This window comes from Jaculus jaculus, chromosome 4 (genome assembly GCF_020740685.1).
Source record: "Jaculus jaculus isolate mJacJac1 chromosome 4, mJacJac1.mat.Y.cur, whole genome shotgun sequence".
NCBI classification, from domain to species: Eukaryota; Metazoa; Chordata; class Mammalia; order Rodentia; family Dipodidae; genus Jaculus; species Jaculus jaculus.
Window position 1 is genome coordinate 175,244,825 of NC_059105.1, and position 20,264 is coordinate 175,265,088.

The 20,264-nt window shown below is 43.5% G+C and overlaps 1 protein-coding gene across 4 annotated transcripts in view; it reads left to right on the top strand.

Annotated features, from left to right (window-relative positions):
* The window catches only part of Bbx (BBX high mobility group box domain containing), a 277,763-nt gene that overhangs the window by 183,759 nt on the left and 73,740 nt on the right, over nt 1-20,264 (top strand). For 3 of the 4 annotated variants that reach the window (XM_045146693.1, XM_045146691.1, XM_045146690.1), the window contains 2 exons: nt 2,298-2,365; nt 13,740-13,820. In XM_045146693.1, coding sequence (XP_045002628.1) covers nt 2,298-2,365; nt 13,740-13,820 — 149 coding nt within the window. The remainder of the gene's footprint in view (nt 1-2,297; nt 2,366-13,739; nt 13,821-20,264) is intronic. The other variant, XM_045146692.1, reaches the window with a different exon arrangement.

Below are 20,264 nucleotides of genomic sequence, written 5' to 3' on the forward strand. Positions count from 1 at the left end.
CCCCCGTGTTCAGTGTGAACTAGAGACCTGCTCTCCCTCCAGCCCCCCGTGTTCAGTGTGAACTAGAGACCTCTCCCTCCAGCCCCCCGTGTTCAGTGCGAGCTAGAGACCTGCTCTCCCTCCAGCCCGTGTTCAGTGTGAACTAGAGACCTGCTCTCCCTCCAGTGCGTTCAGTGCGAGCTGGCCTCAGTCCACTTGTAAGTCCACTGCAGCATTTACAGCCTGTCCAAGACATCAAGACCAAAAGAGGATCCACCAACAACTAGCTTCTGTGATGGTCATTTGCTCATTGCTTTTTCTCTCAACTCTAAATCTAGGTTAGTGTATTTAGAGGTTATTTTGCATATAATTTTTCTTCACAAACCAAATAATAATTGTAGGTGAACTATAGGAAGTATGAAAAGAATCTTTTGTAGCATTGTTTTTGGGACATTAATTAATTTCCTTTTTTACTTATAAAATAGAAGAAAGATCTAGACTTCAAATAAGATATTTTTAGATCAGCTTTTAAAAACAGTGTTTTCTGAAGCCAAGTACAGGAAAGAAAGGTACTTTCCTGGCATTCACCTCAGTAATAATGGCTTGTGTCCTGTCTTGGGAGTCCATGACTAGTGCTTCTGTTTAGCTTGTGTGCAGTGAAAAACATGGGTCTGATATTTGTTACTGTCCCTTTTCAACATGATAAATTGCTTTTTATTAAAAACTGATGTTTAGGGCTGGAGAGATGGCTTAGCGGTTAAGCACTTGCCTGTGAAGCCTAAGGACCCCGGTTCAAGGCTCGGTTCCCCAGGTCCCACGTTAGCCAGATGCACAAGGGGGCGCACGCGTCTGGAGTTCGTTTGCAGAGGCTGGAAGCGCCCATTCTCTCTCTCTCCCTCTACCTGTCTTTCTCTCTGTGTCTGTCGCTCTCAAATAAATAAATTAATTAATTAATTTAAAAAAAAACTGATGTTTAATTGTCTGCATGTAGGAAATACTAAAGGAATTGTGAAGACCAGTTTAAATTCTCTTTAACATGTAATTTGTTTTATATTTGTTTGTTTGCTCTTTCACTTGACATTTTCAAATTTACAGTAACTTACAATATTGTCAAATGTATGATTTCCAAGGAGAGAAGACTGTGTGGAATTTAATAGAATACAGACTTTCTCAATAAAGGCAAACTGCTTTTTATGTGAATATTTTTATGTGAATATAAGAGATGATAATTTATTGGCCTCTCTTTTAGTATGTATATAGAAAGCTTTTAACAAAGTTGCATTTGGTATATAGCAAATGATCATGTAGTCATATTCCTGTTTGACTTTGTTATTTGAACTGCACATTTTTCTCTTTGGAACACTCTCATTCAGTCCTCCTGGCCTCTATGATGACAGCTGAGAAAGTATGTCGCTGTCGAAGTGTCAACCTAACCACTTACTTTCTACTAAATTCACTTCTTCCCAACTTGATTTTTACTTTTAAATATGTTTATTTTTTGCTGCTTTTATTCTTTCATTCCGTTTCTGATGAATAAAACAAAACTTTTAATAACATAAAAATCATTTTAAATCTTGAACTTATTTTGAGCAAGAGCCAGAATGTCTTAAGGTTTGAAATGTCTAATGCGTATCTTTGAATTTAAATTTATTTTCAAAATTTTCAAGAGAGGATATTTTTAAGAAAGCTTTTGGAGCCTTGAGAAATTTCTCTGGCCTGTGTTGTCTGATAGCTTGGTTCTTTTCATTTTATTCTGATTTTACATGTCAGGAGTAACAACTTGATATTAATAATCTCAGACTTCTTAGAGGACAAGCATAAGTACATTTTTATTTAACAAAATATATTCCATCTAAACTCCCAGTGTTTGGAAAGAAGCCTCAGTTTTGAGAGATGATTCATGTTGTGAAAATGTAGTGAACATCCATGGATTGAAAAAAGTGCTGCGTGTGAGTGGTGGCACAATGGAGGTATTGGAAGGGTCTTAAGAGTTCAAGTTAAAGGCTGGGCATAGTGGTCCATGTCTGTGGCCCTTCCCCTTGGAGACGGAAGTAGGAGGATCATGAGTTCTAGGCTAGACTGGGCTACCCAGTAACACAGTGCCTTCAAAACACACTCACATACACACACACAGGGAAGGGGGAGAAAGAGGAAAGACTTGGTAAAAGTACAGAAGTATCAGGTTATTATTAAAGTAGGAGTTTGTTCCATGTGAGCTACATGATTACGGAGGATTTCTGCCGTTGTAAATGCACTTGCCACTGCGCGGTCTGTGTTGCCCATGCCCCCAGCTGATGGTCTGATTTTGACTCCTTCAGATCCTACGCAGATGGGAGGCTTAAGCATGCTGCTGCTAGCTGGAGAACGTGCTCTGGGCACTCCGGAGGTAAGCCCGCGCCCCGTGCTCGCGCTGCGCCTTCCGATTCTGCTCGCCTTGCTTCTGCAGTCTGGTGGCTGCAGCTCATCAGGAAATGTTACCTCAAGAGCTGTCTGCGAGGGGCGACAGAAAGGGTGGGCAAGCCATGAGCACCCTGTACTGGCCCACCGCTCACCAGGCGGTTCCGTAAGGCAGCAGTGGGAGGAGTAGGGCAGGTCAGAGTTGTTCGCCACGTCTGTCTCATGGGTGTGTCGGTTTCATCCCTTCCCCTCCATTCAAAACAGCCCGTTTTAGACTTCCTATTGGGTGGATAGCTATAAAATATATGACTGCCAGTTTGTCTAGTATTTGAATAATTACAAATTTAAATATCTAGAACCACAGCATTCCAAAGTTGTTTTATCCTTTAAAATAGAGTAGAAGATGCTTTGGGCCCTCTTGACCTAGGTTTCATGACGCAGTAATTGGACTGCTTTTCCTAAACATTTTGAGGTGCGATTCTGATACGGGTAGTGGAAATTCTCCACACCCAGTTTGCATTTGTGGGATCTCCTATTTTCTGGGCCCAGTTAATAAAGATCAGTTGATTTGTCCTCAGGACATGTTATTTTACTGCATTCTGGTTCTTTTTTTTTTTTTTTTTGCATTCTGGTTCTTGACATAGAAATTTTCAATCCCCAGCCAACATTGCTGTTTAGACAAAATAGCAGTCAGTTCAATTTTATTGTAAGCCTATAGTATTTACTCTTTCAAAAGAATTGTAAGTATCACATTGAGATTACAGTCAAAACCCAACCATACAGGCTATTTATAACACATGAACTGTTATTTATATTTGGAGTCCACAGTTGATTTTTATAGATTTGGTTTAGCTTAGCGATTTTAATTCTATCCAGTTTCATGTTGCAAGCAATGTAAAAACCTGTTTCGTGTACTCATTGCTGTCCGCTCATCTGCCGAGCGAGCGAGGCCCGTGTGCTTCCTTGTACTCTAGTGCTCTGCTCTGCCCGTGGGTCGCTGTGTTTGTACTTCGTACCACAGTCACGTGGTTCTGTGCCACTTTTCTTTCCAGTACATGGCACTACCCAATGGCAAATCATTCTCACTTAGGACTGAATATTCCAAAGGTGAATGGGGGGGACATTAACAAATGCTTGACCCTTCGACAGCCTATCTCGGGATTTCTAAGAACACGCCGCATTATGAAAGCGTGCCCTACCTCTGTTAACAAATCGGGTTAGGGTTGTGTTGCATTCCAAACATCTTTTAGCACTCTCACCCTTCTAGAGCAAGTATAAACAAATCAGCTGCTGTAAAACTTGTGCATGCGAGTCAGAGAAAAGGAAACCTTCTTCCCCTTTTGCATAATGTATTGCCTCTTGGACTCTGCTCAGTAGGAAGTTCCACTGTGCTTGCGTTGTAAGAACAGAGCTTGATACAAGCGGCAGTCGTCGCAGCAGTGGGCCTTTGAGCTCAGATGTGAACCCTAAACGCCATTAAAAGTAAGCAACATGGGAGAAGCAGACCTGGACTAAAGACTAGGTAGTTAGGGCTAGAGAGATTGCCTAATGGTTAAGGTACCTACCTGCAAAGCCAAAAGAACCAGGTTCAAGTCCCCAGGATGCATGTAAAGCCAGAAACATAAGGTGGTATATGCATCTGGAGTTCATTTGCATTGGCTAGAGTCCCTGGCATGTCCATTCTCTGCCTCTATCTACATCTTTCTCTTTCTTTCTTTCAAATAAATAAATTTTAAAAATTATTTTAAAAAAAGAAGAGGTAATTAGGTCTTTAAGAGTCCCACTCTGTGTTTGTATTTTCTCCCTTCATGTAGACATACTTAGGTCATTACTGAAAATCATCTTGAGCTGTTGGAAGAGTAAAGCAGCAAAGATTATGAAAAGATGCCGTCTCTAAGAGCTGCCGTAGAGTTGAGTTCTTAGATACCTGCCCATCTCATATAACCCCTAGATTTTCTAAATATGTAAGCACAGGAATAGAATTTTAGAGGCATATTGTGTAGGCAGATAAATGTGAGACAAGCCCAATAAATATCTAATTATATTTTATTAAGGAAAATCAACAGGATAATAAAATGAAAGATTCTCTGTGAAGTCTGTTGATACTATAAGGTTTGACCAGCCAAAGTGACATTTTTACAAAAATTCTGCCACAGGGGGAAAAGAAAAAGGGTAATTATAAAGGTGAAATGCCAGTATAGAATCCTTATTCTTTGTTCAATGATCTGAGGCTGAACCATATACAGAAAGACCTCAGAGGCTATTTTTCAAAATATGAACAATTTAATATAGGTAATTTTCTTATATAATGTAGATACTTTCTTTTTACTGTAACTGCAATCATGAATCTCATATTCAAAGTTTCTTTGGCCTCTTAAGTTTCATAGGTCTAGCAGATATGCCTTTAGAGTTCTTGTAGTTTAATTTCTTGAGATGTCACTGGGTAGGTAATAACAATACTTAAGGCTTTCATTTCCCTCCATCTCCTGATTCTCAGTTTGGCATAAAAGATGCATGGCATTATGAGTTGAACCTTCCACTGTCCCTGTTACTGAGCTTAGCCAGTCTCCATCATGTATCTTTAAGCATCTGGCAAATAAAAGGGCAGAATTTAATTTTTTATAAATTGTTTTTATTTATTTATCTTTACATACATAATCAAATGTATATATAACATGTAAGTACTTGAACTATTTAGGATGGATTTTGAAAACTATTCTATGTCACAGACTTTTTGATTGAACAAGGAAATTGACATATTGAGCAAGACAGAAAAGAGGGACTCGTAGCTCCAAACGACAGATTGAGTGTGTCTGTGCTGAGAGCCTGCATGATACAAACCTCGATGTCTCATTAGGAAAGGACCCCATAAGAGGGAATGGAATTGAAGGAGGAATATTAGAATTGTGGTAAGGTATTTAAGTTAGAAAAGTAAGAGTTGAGTAAATTTTAAGAGTAAATGCAGGGAGTGATACAAGTCAACATGTGCAGAAAGCACAGTTATCCAGCCCCCAGTGTGCGAAGCGGCTTGGAACGTCTGCTGTGTGAGCAACACAAAGACTTCTTGACTAGAGCAGAAGGAAGGAGGGTCAGGCACAATGGGAAATAGGAAAAGTTAGGTAGAACGATTGCTGCTGATGAGGATTTTGGAAGGGATCATGTCTACTCGGCGACTGAATAAAGCCAAAATGCATGATGTGTGGGAAGTCCTCTAGCTTGAGCATCTGGTTCTATGGTGAAATGAATGCTGTTACAGGACAAGACACTTTCTGCTCTGCCTTCCATCCTGTGAGATAGTCTAATTGCCTACCTGTAACTCCCAAAACTACTGTGAAGATTAATAAAATAAAATCTGTAAAGCATTTTTGAATCCCCTGGAAAGAACTCCTATAACCATACAATGTTGTCACTATAAGTTATTGTAGGTATTTCATAGGTAACTCAGAAACTTAAAATATTTCCATTACTCTTGCAGGCTGTAATGTGTTTTATCAGCAGCGAATTGCATGCTTTTATCAGGTACACATACGTACACATATGTATACACACACACACACACACACACACACACACGTTCCTTGTCCATTGGAACCTTGAAAGAATTTACTGTTGTGATTCATTCTCTTGCTCACAGTGCTCAAGAAGAAAACAACTTTGGTACCTTGGAGAAATCAATCTAGGAAATGCACTTCAGCGTCAGGGTTAGTGGATGCCCTGTCAACAGATGATAGCACACCTCCTTCAGGGACGTGGGGAGCGCACACTGTACCTTCGAACAATATAGAACTGTGTGCCTTATTTTCATATATTCAGTTAGGTGTAAAGTGTCTATCAGGGCTGTGGGATGACTGAGCATGTAAAAGAACTCACTACATACACAGCATGAGGGTCTGCATTAAGTCTCCAGGACCCACATAAAAAGGTTGACATGGCCGGGCGTGGTGGCTCTAGGCCACCCTGAGACTACAAAGTGAATTCCAGGTCAGCCTGGGCTAGAGTGAGACCCTATCTCGGAAAACCAAATCAAAAAGCTGGACATGTTTGCTCACACAAACCTGTATCCTCGGTGCTGAGGGGGCAGAGACAAGAGGACTGACAATAAGACTCTGGAAACGAGGAGCTTTAGGCTCATGGGTGTTCTCTGTTAGTGAAATAATGTAGACGAGTGATAAAGAAAGGCACCTGGCGCCTTCCTCTGGCTTTCAGAGACAGTACATGGGGCATGCGCACATAACCCCCATCTTGCTCAAAATGGAAAATTTTAAAATATTGTTTCCAAAAGGGCTGAGATGCAGCTGAATTAGGAGAGTGACTGTCTACCATATATAAAGCCTGGTTCTGACTCCCAGCACTTCATAAACTAGAAACGGACATAGTGGTGCATGCTTGTCATCCCAGCATTTGGGAAGTGGTGGCAAGAGAGTCAGAAGTTCAAGGTCATCCTCACCTGCATAGTGAGCTTGAAGCATGTCTGGGCCATGTGAGGCCCTGTCTCTATATAAATAAATAAATAAACGCTACGTGTGAAATGCCCTGTGTGTGCGGCATGTCACTAAACAGACAGCCCACAGTATCTGCCCTTCATGGAACTGGTAATGTTTTAAGGTTCAAGTTTTTAGAAAAAGCAAATCCTTCATGTAACTTTTAGCGTAAAGGGAAATTACTTTGATTTTCATTTGTTGACCATTTATTCATTACATTTATTATATATTTATTATATTTATTTTAAAATAATAAGCCATCTCTCCAGGGCATTAGCAGTTAAGGCGAATGCCTGCGAAGCCTAAGGTTCTTGGTTCAATTCTCCAGATGCCATGTAAGCCAGATGTACAAGGCGGCGCATGCATCTGGAGTTCATTTTGCAATGGTTAGAGGCCCTGGCACACCCATTCTCTCCCCCCCCCCCCCGCTGTCTCTAATAAATAAAAATAAATCCTTTTTTAAAAAAATAAAAGTAAGAATTCCATGTGTGGTTGGAGTGTGGAATACTGTGTGCGTTCTGTAAACGTGCAGCGCCCTCTTTTACCTCTGCTGGGAAGCTCCTCGAACCCCGGGCCTGCAGAGGTGGCGGTCGGCCAGCCCCGCAGGCGCTGCTCAGTCCGCGCACGTCTTCAGTGCTTTCTCGTCCTCTGAGTGGCCCTGTGACTGCTCTGCTTACCCCAGAATAGAGAGCGGGACCGGAGGGTAAAGTCACTGCCCGCGAGGGTCTCTCTCCAGAGTCGCAGGTCTAAGGTCCCCTGGGGCGGGACTAGCCAGTCCTTCTGTGGCATCCAGGGGCCTTGGTGATTCATTTTTCCTCAACTCTGGCCTTGCTCCTCTGTCCTGTGCTGAACCTGTCCTGGAGCTGCCATCCCCCAGGGCTTTAGGGCTGCACGATGCTAAGCCCAGAGACTGACGCGCTCACTTGGTCCTCGCCAGAGCCCTGTGGCGTTGGGTCCGCATTGTCACCATCCAGTTCACAGCGCGGAAGCCATAGCAGTAAGATTTAAACCCATAATTTCTTCTAAATGATTAGATGGACACAATCTGAGACAAAGTGTTTGTCTTGATAGTTACTAAACAAATGACTACATCCACATTTGAAACATCAAGTTTTAAATTTAAAAAACACCAATTTCGGGAAAGTTAAAGGCTTTTGCTTTTTATTACACTTTCTGTTATCAGTAGAATAGAGAAAATTCTTTTCTTACCCATTGGTACAATTGAATCAATTTGCTATGATCCTCTTACACTAGTTATGTTTTATTTCAGGAGACTTAAATCCATTGAAATTCCACCATCATTGCCTTCAGTCTAAGCCCGCGAAGCTTGGACTCACTTCTCAAAGGCTTACTGGTTTTCAACACGGGTCTTGGGCAAGGCAGCCAAGTCCGGTCGGCTGGTTGCGGCCCCCACAGTAGCCCAGCCCCAGGGCTGGGAACACGGCCGTGCCCGAGAAGAGCTGTGGGACTGCGGCTGCCTTGCCTACCACGAAGGGCCCCCTGGCCCATCAGGCCTCCTTCCTGCGACTGTATCCCTCTTCCAGACTTACTTATCCTAGAGACATGGGCCCGGCTGGCCCTCCTCCCTCTACCCTGACATCCTTCCAGACAGTCACTGGCGACTGGCAAGTGTGATTGGTCTCTGGTTTAATCGGAGCCCCACATCTCCGCTGCCTTATTTTCCTTCCATTCTAATTGGTCTGCTGCCTCCAGTCACTCCCGGCCAAGGTCACCCTGCACACCGTGGGCACAATTATCGAGCTGCACATCTCATCACCCTGCTCCTCTGACTGAAACCCTTGCTGCCTCCCCATTTCCTCCAGCCTAGGTTCTAGACTTCTGAACAATTCCACTTTCTGTCAGCCTGATCCATCTCCCAAAGCTCCTTCCTGATTCCGTAGTGCCCCTGGTGTATCATTCCACCTCCTCTCCCTCCTCGTGAGATAAATACGGGCTTTCCTTACTAAAGACAATTCTTTCTCTCCTTCTCCCCACAGAAGGAAGGATTTTCCCTTCTCCAGAAGGCCTTTGTAACGCCCCACCTTGTACAGTTCTGTAACGTAGCCGCCGTCCACTGTCCTTCTATCGCAGACCGACTTAGATGCCGGCACATTCTCTAGGCCATCGTTTTATTCCCAAGTGCACATCGGATGTGAGTGGAAATCAAACAGCTTAAACACTTCAGTCTTTGTGACTGGCACCTAGTGTTTATTCAACAAGTGAATGGAAATAACTATTTCAGTTAGAATGAGTAGGAAAACGTGGCTACGGTGTGTGCCTGACCCTTTTGTTGACTGCATGTTGGCCACAGTACCGAGCAGTGTGTGGCTGGGGCCTCATGTCTTGCAAAGTAGCAGCAGCAGCCCTTGACAGTACTTAGCTTTCCAAGCACTTTTACCATACATAGCTGGCTCAATTTTGTTTCGTATCAGAAGGTCTTATCTTTCATTTTTACTATCTGAGTTGCTCCTGTGGGGGAAAATTCTACTTTATCATAATTCTTAATTACACTGAACTTTTCCCTCCCTTAGTTATTGAGAATGAGAGCTAAGTCAAAGGGAGGGTTGGGTGTAAGGAAAGCTGAATTTCTGGTTAACAAAACCCCTCTGGCTCTTTTCTTTGTTTGGGTATATAGCACCACCTAGTGGCCTCATTTATTATTTCAGACTTCCAAGAAAGGGTCAGGTTTGGGAAATTTTAATTTTTTTCCCTTATTGCTTATTTCAGTTACTTTATTGAACAAATCTTAGACTACATATAGTCTTTTGTATTTAGGAAGTGAACAGGATCTATTATAAGAAAAATACTGTGAGCTAGGTCTTCTATGCAACTCATCCTAATAAGTAAAGTATTTTAAATAAAAACATGCAACAAAGGCTGGAGAGATGGCTTAGCGGTGAAGGCGTTTCCCTGCAAAATCTACGGACCCATGTTGACTCTCCAGATCCCACTCAAGCTGGATGCACAGGTGATACAAGCGTGCAAGGTTGCACATGCACACAAGGTGGTGCACACATCTGGAATTTGACTATAGTGGCTGGAGGCCCTGGCACACCAATTCTCTCTCTCTCTCCCTGCCTCTCGCTCTCTCATAAATATAAAGGCCAGTCTCCTGGGCTTGCGTCACAAAAATAAAAGTGCATGCAATAAGGCAAAATATCACAGCAGTTTTTACATTACCCAAGATCCAAAACTAGCAAAATTGTTTTACGTAGTGTTTTATCTTCATAGAATTCCATAGTTCTTCATCAGATGTGTATATCAGTATGTTCCTTATCAAGCACTCAGGAGTGACTCTTACTTCGTCCATTTGCCTTCAAATCATTGGTTTTGCAGTCAGGTTTGCATTGCTGGTAGAAATCACCAAGAGCAGCTTGTGGGAAAAAAGAGGTGTATTTTGGCTTACAGGCTTGAGGGGAAGCTCTATGATGGCAGGGAAAACGATGGCATGAGCAGAGGGTGGACCTCACCCCCTGGCCCACATAAGGTAGACAGTAGCAACAGGGGAGTGTGCCAAACACTGGCAAGGGGAAACTGGCTATAGCACCCATAAGCCCGCTCCCAACAATGCGCTGCCTCCAGGAGGCTTTGATTTCCAATTGTCGTCAGCTGGGGAGACTAGCATTCAGAACACCTGAGTTTATGGGGGACACCTGAGTCAAACGGCACTGTTGGCTGTGAGGTTCTAGGTGGGAATGTTTGTCATCTGCCATAGCTTTACCTACCTAGTAGATATGCTTCCCTATCCCTTATCCTGGTGACTTGGAGTCACAGTTCTGAATCTAAATCAATTCCCTGAATGCACGTCTTCACAGGGAACTTTTGGGCCACCCATCTTCACGATTTGTACAGGAAACCTTAATTTAAACTTTACAAGTCAACATGTTATTTTGGCCAGATAATCTGAGAAGAAAGTTGAATTGTTTTCTTATTGTTCATATGAACTCTAAGCCTCAGGGCAAGTTACCTCCTCGTAGCTGCATGGAATCTGCAGTGAGAGGTCAGTGAGCAGTCAGGGTCACGTGCAGTCAGCAGTGGACTGGCCTCGGCTGGTGCTGCTGTAGCCATGCGTTCTGTCACGTGGCACACGGTGATGGGCAGCCTAATGGTGCATGTCTCAGAACCTGTCCCTGCATGTGTTCATTTGACAAGGCTGCTCGACCTGGAGCAGTGCAGATACTGGAAATGACTCTTGCCGGTTGGGGTCCTCGGGCCTTACACATGCTAAGTAAATGCTATACTGCTGAGCTATCTCCCCAGCCTTCCTCAACTTTTGAAAGCCGTATTTTTGAGTTAGTATAACATTAGATTTCCCAGGTAGGCTTTGAACTCACTTTGTAGCCAAGGAAGGCCTTGAACTTGGTATCTTCTTACCTCAGCTTTGTCAGTAGCTGGAAGTTTAGGTCGCACCATCAGGCAGACCTATGTAGCAAATACCTTTTAATATATTTGTCGCATGTAGAGCTATTTTTTTTAGTTTTACAGAGAAGCTTCATACCTTTTGTTCAGTTCCAAGCTTGATTTTAAACAAACTTTATTTACCAATGTAAGTAGGAGCAAAGCAGGCAGAATTTCTTCATTTTGGGTTCAGTTATTCCATCTAGTAAGGGGATTTCCACAGCTTTGTTGCTACTAATTTGAGGATTTATTGTTTTTCTTTTCACTGTGGTTTTTTTTTTCTTCTTTCTCTTGATGGGGCATCAAGCTTTCCTCAGGTGGCAAATTAATGATCCCATGCCTTCCCTGTGGTACTTCCCACTTGGAGAGGTGACATAGCTCTCTAAAGACCCTGGAGTGACAGTTGGTGCTGCAGATGCTTGCTCTGCTCAGTGACCTGGGACCTGGCTGGAGCAGGACGTCCTGGCCTCCAGTGATGAGGTTCAGTAAGGAACTGCTTTTAGGCCATAGCTCAGTTTACATACAGCTGTTAAAATTAAATGGTAAAATATTTTTATAAGAGAATTATTAATACATTTTTAAAAGAACATTCTGGAGCTGGAGAGATGGTTCAGTTAGTAAAGTGCTTGCTGTGTGAGTACGAGGCTGTAAGTTTGTATCCCCAGCCCCCACTCCATAAAAGCCCGGCATGACAGCGTGTGCTTCTAATGCCAGCACTAGGGAGAGTTCCCTTGGGCTTGCAGGCCAGGCAGTCCAGCCCAGGCCATGAACTCCAGGTTCAGTGAGAGACTTTGTCTCTAGAAATAAAGTGGAGAACAATTGAGGAAGACACCTGTTGTGTTAACCTCTGGCCTTAACACATGTTCACATGCTTGCATATGTACCCACACATACAAACATGCACAAACATGTACACATACCATACAAAAACAATTTAAAAGAGCATTCTGTAACTATAGTGCCACATCCTATTTTCATGAGAAAATTACCTGCATTTACAACCAGCATACATAGAGAATATTAACAGTGCTTATGTTTGGAAGGTAGCTATATAGATTATTTTTTCCCTTTGTTAAGAAATATTTATGAATAAAGTTCAGTCACTTTGTGGTAATTAAGTATTTGTAGCCAGTTGTGATTGGGAGATAAGAGGAAGGAGGATCATGAGTTTGAGGCTAGCCTGAACTACATAGCAAGTCTCTGTCTCAAAACTAACATACAACAAAAACAATAAAGTATTTTTTAACTTCTGTCCACTTTTCCTTTAAAGTAAAAAATAAGTGTCTTCTCTGGGCAACCTAACTTTATCATTCAGATACAGGCAGGAATACATTGACTTGGCTCTTAGATGATCTCTTATAAAACTTTGTTTGAGACAGGGTCCCGTGTAGCCTAGGCTGTCCTTGGACTGACTGTGTGACTGCGTGACTGAGATATCCTCCTGCCTCCGTCTCCATGACGCTGGGATTACAGACATGTGCCACCATGGATTACAGACATGTGCCACCTTGCCTTGTTTTCTCAGTTACTACTTGAATATCTAGTGTCCAGGCAATTTGGAGAACAGTACAATAAATAGAATCCCTAGGAGGAATGTGTAGTAAATATGTATGTCTTGTGATGTGTATGTAAGTGGGTAAATAGAAAAGGGGTGAGATTGAATATGAAAGAAGGCAAGTGTCACTGTTGTAGTCCTGAATTCTTTTATCTGTGAAAGGGTTCAGTGCCTGTTGTCAGTAATGAAGATAAAATGGGAAGACTACAGAAAGTTAAATGTTTGGCTGGAGAGATGGCCTAGCAGTTAAGGCACTTGCCTGTAAAGCTTAAGGACCCAGTTTTCATTTCCCAGAACCCATGTAAGTCAGATGTACATGGTGGCACATGCATTTGGAGCTCATTTGTAGTGGCTAGAGGCCCTGGGACGCCCATATTCTCCCTCCCTCCCCCTCCCTCCCTCCCTCCCTCTCATAAGTACATAAAAATTAAATATTTAAAATGGTAAAAATGAAATTTATTGAAAATTTCATGAGGAAATTTTTTCTTAGGTAAGCATTAATCTAATGTTATAAATACATGAAAACCGTGAAACATAAAATCTGTTTTTATGTTTAGTTTTGTTTTCTGTGAAGAGTCACTATTGGATCTCATTTACTTTTGCATGAGCGGGTGCTCAGAATTATTGAGGCAACGTGGTATGGGAAAGGAGGCGATGTTTGGTGACGGAAATCCAGAGGTCAGGTGTGGATCTCCACAGACATTTCTCTGGGAACCTTGCTGCCCATCTCTTACTCTGGGATTATTTAACCGTTGAATGGCCACTTGTATAAAACTTTGCACGCTAATTATTTGTGCCAGTCTTGTCACAAATGAGGAGAGATGCCACTGTTACTTTATCGGGATAAGAATGATGTTGCAGGTATCCTTGCTCTCGGTAGCCTCCCAGAACTGCTACTGTGACGGTCACGCCGTCTCTCTTTGTTCCAGATGTCCTCTGGGACTTGCAGGCCTGATGTTTCAGAGTCAACTGAACTGCCGCAGAAGTCACCATTGTTTCAGTTTGCTGAGGTAATACATTGCAATTTATGCTCAGTTAGTGGGGAAATGGTTTATAAAGCAAGCTTAAGTTCAAGCTAATGATAGAAGTGAAAACAGTGAACTCCACATAGTACAGTTATCAATGGATGTGAGAATAGAATCGATTTTGAAAATGATACCAGACCTCCAGAAGGATTGTTGGTTTTGTTTGTGAGACATTTCTCCGTGTGCAGCCCAGGCTGGCATCAGCCTTGGCATCCTGCTTTGATCTCCCAAATGCAAGGGTTAAGACATGCATTACCATACCTGGCTCCAGAGTTTTTAATTGAGGAATAACTGTGTGTTATAGACTCTTATTAAGTAATACTAATTATAATTAAACCTGAGTTATTATTCAGACTTATTTAGTGCATGTTAATTGATAAATCCAAAGACAGAATCAAGTCATACTCTTTACCTATTCATTCTGTTTTTTTTCTGTTTCATGTGTGTTTTAATTTTCTCTCCCTTGAAGCTATCAAGAGGATGGAAGTTGCTAAAGTTTTATGTATTAGAAAGTACTGTTCAGCTCAGTATGTCCCTTGACATTAGTTCAAAGAGATATTCTAGAAAAGAACATTATCCCTGATATCAAGTGTACAGGCTAAAACTATCAAAAATAACTGTAGATATTACCCTAGAATTGTGAACTATCACTGATTTTTTTCCCTAATTTTGAGCTATCTGGTCTTTCCTTGATTGTAAACTGCTTTTCATTATAAATTATTTGCAATGATTATACCACCTGGCAGTTGCCTGTCCTGCAAAACACTTGCATAGAGCCACCATGGTTTCACACTGTTTTGGCACTGCCACATCAAGCACTTCCTTGGACATGCTACTGCTGCTGCTCGCTTTGGTGAAAGCACCAGAATGTTGTCACACGCTGCCGTGCTGCCTGCTCAGCGCCGGCGCGCCCACTGAGCTCCTCATCTGAATGTTTCAGTACATACGTGCTCACTGTGCTCCTCATCTGAATGTTTCAGTACATACGTGCTCACTGAGCTCCTCATCTGAATGTTTCAGTACATACGTGCTCACTGTGCTCCTCATCTGAATGTTTCAGTTCATACGTGCTCACTGAGCTCCTCATCTGAATGTTTCAGTACATACGTGCTCACTGTTCTTCTGAATGTTTCAGGACATACGTGCCCACTGTGCTCCTCATCTGAATGTTTCAGTACATACGTGCTCACTGTGCTCCTCATCTGAATGTTTCAGTACATACGTGCTCACTGTGCTCCTCATCTGAATGTTTCAGTACATACGTGCTCACTGTGCTCCTCATCTGAATGTTTCAGTACATACGTGCCCACTGTGCTCCTCATCTGAATGTTTCAGTACATACGTGCTCACTGTTCTTCTGAATGTTTCAGTACATACGTGCTCACTGTTCTTCTGAATGTTTCAGTACATACGTGCTCACTGAGCTCCTCATCTGAATGTTTCAGGACATACGTGCTCACTGTGCTCCTCATCTGAATGTTTCAGTACATACGTGCTCACTGAGCTCCTCATCTGAATGTTTCAGTACATACGTGCCCACTGTGCTCCTCATCTGAATGTTTCAGTACGTACGTGCTCACTGTGCTCCTCATCTGAATGTTTCAGTACATACGTGCCCACTGTGCTACTCATCTGAATGTTTCAGTACATACGTGCTCACTGTGCTCCTCATCTGAATGTTTCAGTACATACGTGCCCACTGTGCTACTCATCTGAATGTTTCAGTACATACGTGCTCACTGTGCTCCTCATCTGAATGTTTCAGTACATACGTGCCCACTGTGCTCCTCATCTGAATGTTTCAGTACATACGTGCCCACTGTGCTCCTCATCTGAATGTTTCAGTACATACGTGCCCACTGTGCTCCTCATCTGAATGTTTCAGTACATACGTGCTCACTGTGCTCCTCATCTGAATGTTTCAGTACATACGTGCCCACTGTGCTACTCATCTGAATGTTTCAGTACATACGTGCCCACTGTGCTCCTCATCTGAATGTTTCAGTACATACGTGCTCACTGTGCTCCTCATCTGAATGTTTCAGTACATACGTGCCCACTGTGCTACTCATCTGAATGTTTCAGTACATACGTGCTCACTGTGCTCCTCATCTGAATGTTTCAGTACATACGTGCTCACTGTGCTCCTCATCTGAATGTTTCAGTACATACGTGCTCACTGAGCTCCTCATCTGAATGTTTCAGTACATACGTGCTCACTGAGCTCCTCATCTGAATGTTTCAGTACATACGTGCTCACTGTGCTCCTCATCTGAATGTTTCAGTACATACGTGCTCACTGTGCTCCTCATCTGAATGTTTCAGTACATACGTGCCCACTGTGCTCCTCATCTGAATGTTTCAGTACATACGTGCCCACTGTGCTCCTCATCTGAATGTTTCAGTACATACGTGCTCACTGTTCTTCTGAATGTTTCAGTACATACGTGCTCACTGTGCTCCTCATCTGAATGTTTCAGTACATATGTGCTCACTGTGCTCCTCATCTGAATGTTTCAGTACATACGTGCCCACTGTGCTCCTCATCTGAATGTTTCAGTACATACGTGCCCACTGAGCTCCTCATCTGAATGTTTCAGTACATACGTGCCCACTGAGCTCCTCATCTGAATGTTTCAGTACATACGTGCTCACTGAGCTCCTCATCTGAATGTTTCAGTACATACGTGCTCACTGTGCTCCTCATCTGAATGTTTCAGTACATACGTGCTCACTGTGCTCCTCATCTGAATGTTTCAGTACATACGTGCTCACTGTGCTCCTCATCTGAATGTTTCAGTACATACGTGCTCACTGTGCTCCTCATCTGAATGTTTCAGTACATACGTGCTCACTGTGCTCCTCATCTGAATGTTTCAGTACGTACGTGCCCACTGTGCTCCTCATCTGAATGTTTCAGTACGTACGTGCCCACTGTGCTCCTCATCTGAATGTTTCAGTACGTACGTGCCCACTGTGCTCCTCATCTGAATGTTTCAGTACATACGTGCCCACTGTGCTCCTCATCTGAATGTTTCAGTACATACGTGCCCACTGTGCTCCTCATCTGAATGTTTCAGTACGTACGTGCCCACTGTGCTCCTCATCTGAATGTTTCAGTACGTACGTGCCCACTGTGCTCCTCATCTGAATGTTTCAGTACGTACGTGCCCACTGTGCTCCTCATCTGAATGTTTCAGTACATACGTGCCCACTGTGCTCCTCATCTGAATGTTTCAGTACATACGTGCCCACTGTGCTCCTCATCTGAATGTTTCAGTACATACGTGCTCACTGAGCTCCTCATCTGAATGTTTCAGTACATACGTGCCCACTGAGCTCCTCATCTGAATGTTTCAGTACATACGTGCCCACTGAGCTCCTCATCTGAATGTTTCAGTACATACGTGCCCACTGAGCTCCTCATCTGAATGTTTCAGTACATACGTGCTCGCTGTGCTCCTCATCTGAATGTTTCAGTACGTACGTGCTCGCTGTGCTCCTCATCTGAATGTTTCAGTACCTACGTGCTCACTGAGCTCCTCATCTGAATGTTTCAGTACCTACGTGCCCACTGAGCTCCTCATCTGAATGTTTCAGTACCTACGTGCCCACTGAGCTCCTCATCTGAATGTTTCAGTACATACGTGCCCACTGAGCTCCTCATCTGAATGTTTCAGTACATACGTGCCCACTGAGCTCCTCATCTGAATGTTTCAGTACATACGTGCCCACTGAGCTCCTCATCTGAATGTTTCAGTACATACGTGCCCACTGAGCTCCTCATCTGAATGTTTCAGTACGTACGTGCTCGCTGTGCTCCTCATCTGAATGTTTCAGTACGTACGTGCTCGCTGTGCTCCTCATCTGAATGTTTCAGTACATACGTGCTCACTGAGCTCCTCATCTGAATGTTTCAGTACATACGTGCCCACTGAGCTCCTCATCTGAATGTTTCAGTACATACGTGCCCACTGAGCTCCTCATCTGAATGTTTCAGTACATACGTGCCCACTGAGCTCCTCATCTGAATGTTTCAGTACATACGTGCTCGCTGTGCTCCTCATCTGAATGTTTCAGTACGTACGTGCTCGCTGTGCTCCTCATCTGAATGTTTCAGTACATACGTGCTCACTGTGCTCCTCATCTGAATGTTTCAGTACATACGTGCTCACTGTGCTCCTCATCTGAATGTTTCAGTACATACGTGCCCACTGAGCTCCTCATCTGAATGTTTCAGTACATACGTGCTCACTGAGCTCCTCATCTGAATGTTTCAGTACATACGTGCTCGCTGTGCTCCTCATCTGAATGTTTCAGTACGTACGTGCTCACTGTGCTCCTCATCTGAATGTTTCAGTACATACGTGCTCACTGTGCTCCTCATCTGAATGTTTCAGTACATACGTGCCCACTGTGCTCCCCATCTGAATGTTTCAGTACATACGTGCCCACTGTGCTCCTCATCTGAATGTTTCAGTACATACGTGCTCACTGTGCTCCTCATCTGAATGTTTCAGTACATACGTGCTCACTGTGCTCGTCATCTGAATGTTTCAGTACATACGTGCTCACTGTGCTCGTCATCTGAATGTTTCAGTACATACGTGCCCACTGTGCTCGTCATCTGAATGTTTCAGTACATACGTGCCCACTGTGCTCCTCATCTGAATGTTTCAGTACATACGTGCTCACTGTGCTCCTCATCTGAATGTTTCAGTACATACGTGCCCACTGTGCTCCTCATCTGAATGTTTCAGTACATACGTGCCCACTGTGCTCCTCATCTGAATGTTTCAGTACATACGTGCCCACTGAGCTCCTCATCTGAATGTTTCAGTACATACGTGCCCACTGTGCTCCTCATCTGAATGTTTCAGTACATACGTGCCCACTGTGCTCCTCATCTGAATGTTTCAGTACATACGTGCTCACTGTGCTCCTCATCTGAATGTTTCAGTACATACGTGCCCACTGTGCTCTTCATCTGAATGTTTCAGTACATACGTGCCCACTGTGCTCCTCATCTGAATGTTTCAGTACATACGTGCTCACTGTGCTCCTCATCTGAATGTTTCAGTACGTACGTGCCCACTGTGCTCCTCATCTGAATGTTTCAGTACGTACGTGCCCACTGTGCTCCTCATCTGAATGTTTCAGTACATACGTGCCCACTGTGCTCCTCATCTGAATGTTTCAGTACATACGTGCCCACTGTGCTCCTCATCTGAATGTTTCAGTACGTACGTGCCCACTGTGCTCCTCATCTGAATGTTTCAGTACATACGTGCCCACTGTGCTCCTCATCTGAATGTTTCAGTACATACGTGCCCACTGTGCTCCTCATCTGAATGTTTCAGTACATACGTGCCCACTGTGCTCCTCATCTGAATGTTTCAGTACATACGTGCTCACTGTGCTCCTCATCTGAATGTTTCAGTACATACGTGCCCACTGTGCTCCTCATCTGAATGTTTCAGTACGTACGTGCCCACTGTGCTCCTCATCTGAATGTTTCAGTACGTACGTGCCCACTGTGCTCCTCATCTGAATGTTTCAGTACATACGTGCCCACTGAGCTCCTCATCTGAATGTTTCAGTACATACGTGCTCACTGTGCTCCTCATCTGAATGTTTCAGTACATACGTGCCCACTGTGCTCCTCATCTGAATGTTTCAGTACCTACGTGCCCACTGTGCTCCTCATCTGAATGTTTCAGTACATACGTGCCCACTGTGCTCCCCATCTGAATGTTTCAGTACATACGTGCTCACTGTGCTCCTCATCTGAATGTTTCAGTACATACGTGCCCACTGAGCTCCTCATCTGAATGTTTCAGTACATACGTGCCCACTGAGCTCCTCATCTGAATGTTTCAGTACATACGTGCCCACTGTGCTCCTCATCTGAATGTTTCAGTACATACGTGCCCACTGTGCTCCTCATCTGAATGTTTCAGTACCTACGTGCTCACTGTTCTTCTGAATGTTTCAGTACATACGTGCTCACTGTGCTCCTCATCTGAATGTTTCAGTACATACGTGCCCACTGTGCTCCTCATCTGAATGTTTCAGTACATACGTGCTCACTGTGCTCCTCATCTGAATGTTTCAGTACATACGTGCCCACTGTGCTCCTCATCTGAATGTTTCAGTACATACGTGCTCACTGTGCTCCTCATCTGAATGTTTCAGTACATACGTGCTCACTGAGCTCCTCATCTGAATGTTTCAGTACATACGTGCCCACTGAGCTCCTCATCTGAATGTTTCAGTACATACGTGCTCACTGTGCTCCTCATCTGAATGTTTCAGTACATACGTGCCCGCTGTGCTCCTCATCTGAATGTTTCAGTACGTACGTGCCCGCTGTGCTCCTCATCTGAATGTTTCAGTACATACGTGCTCACTGTGCTCCCCATCTGAATG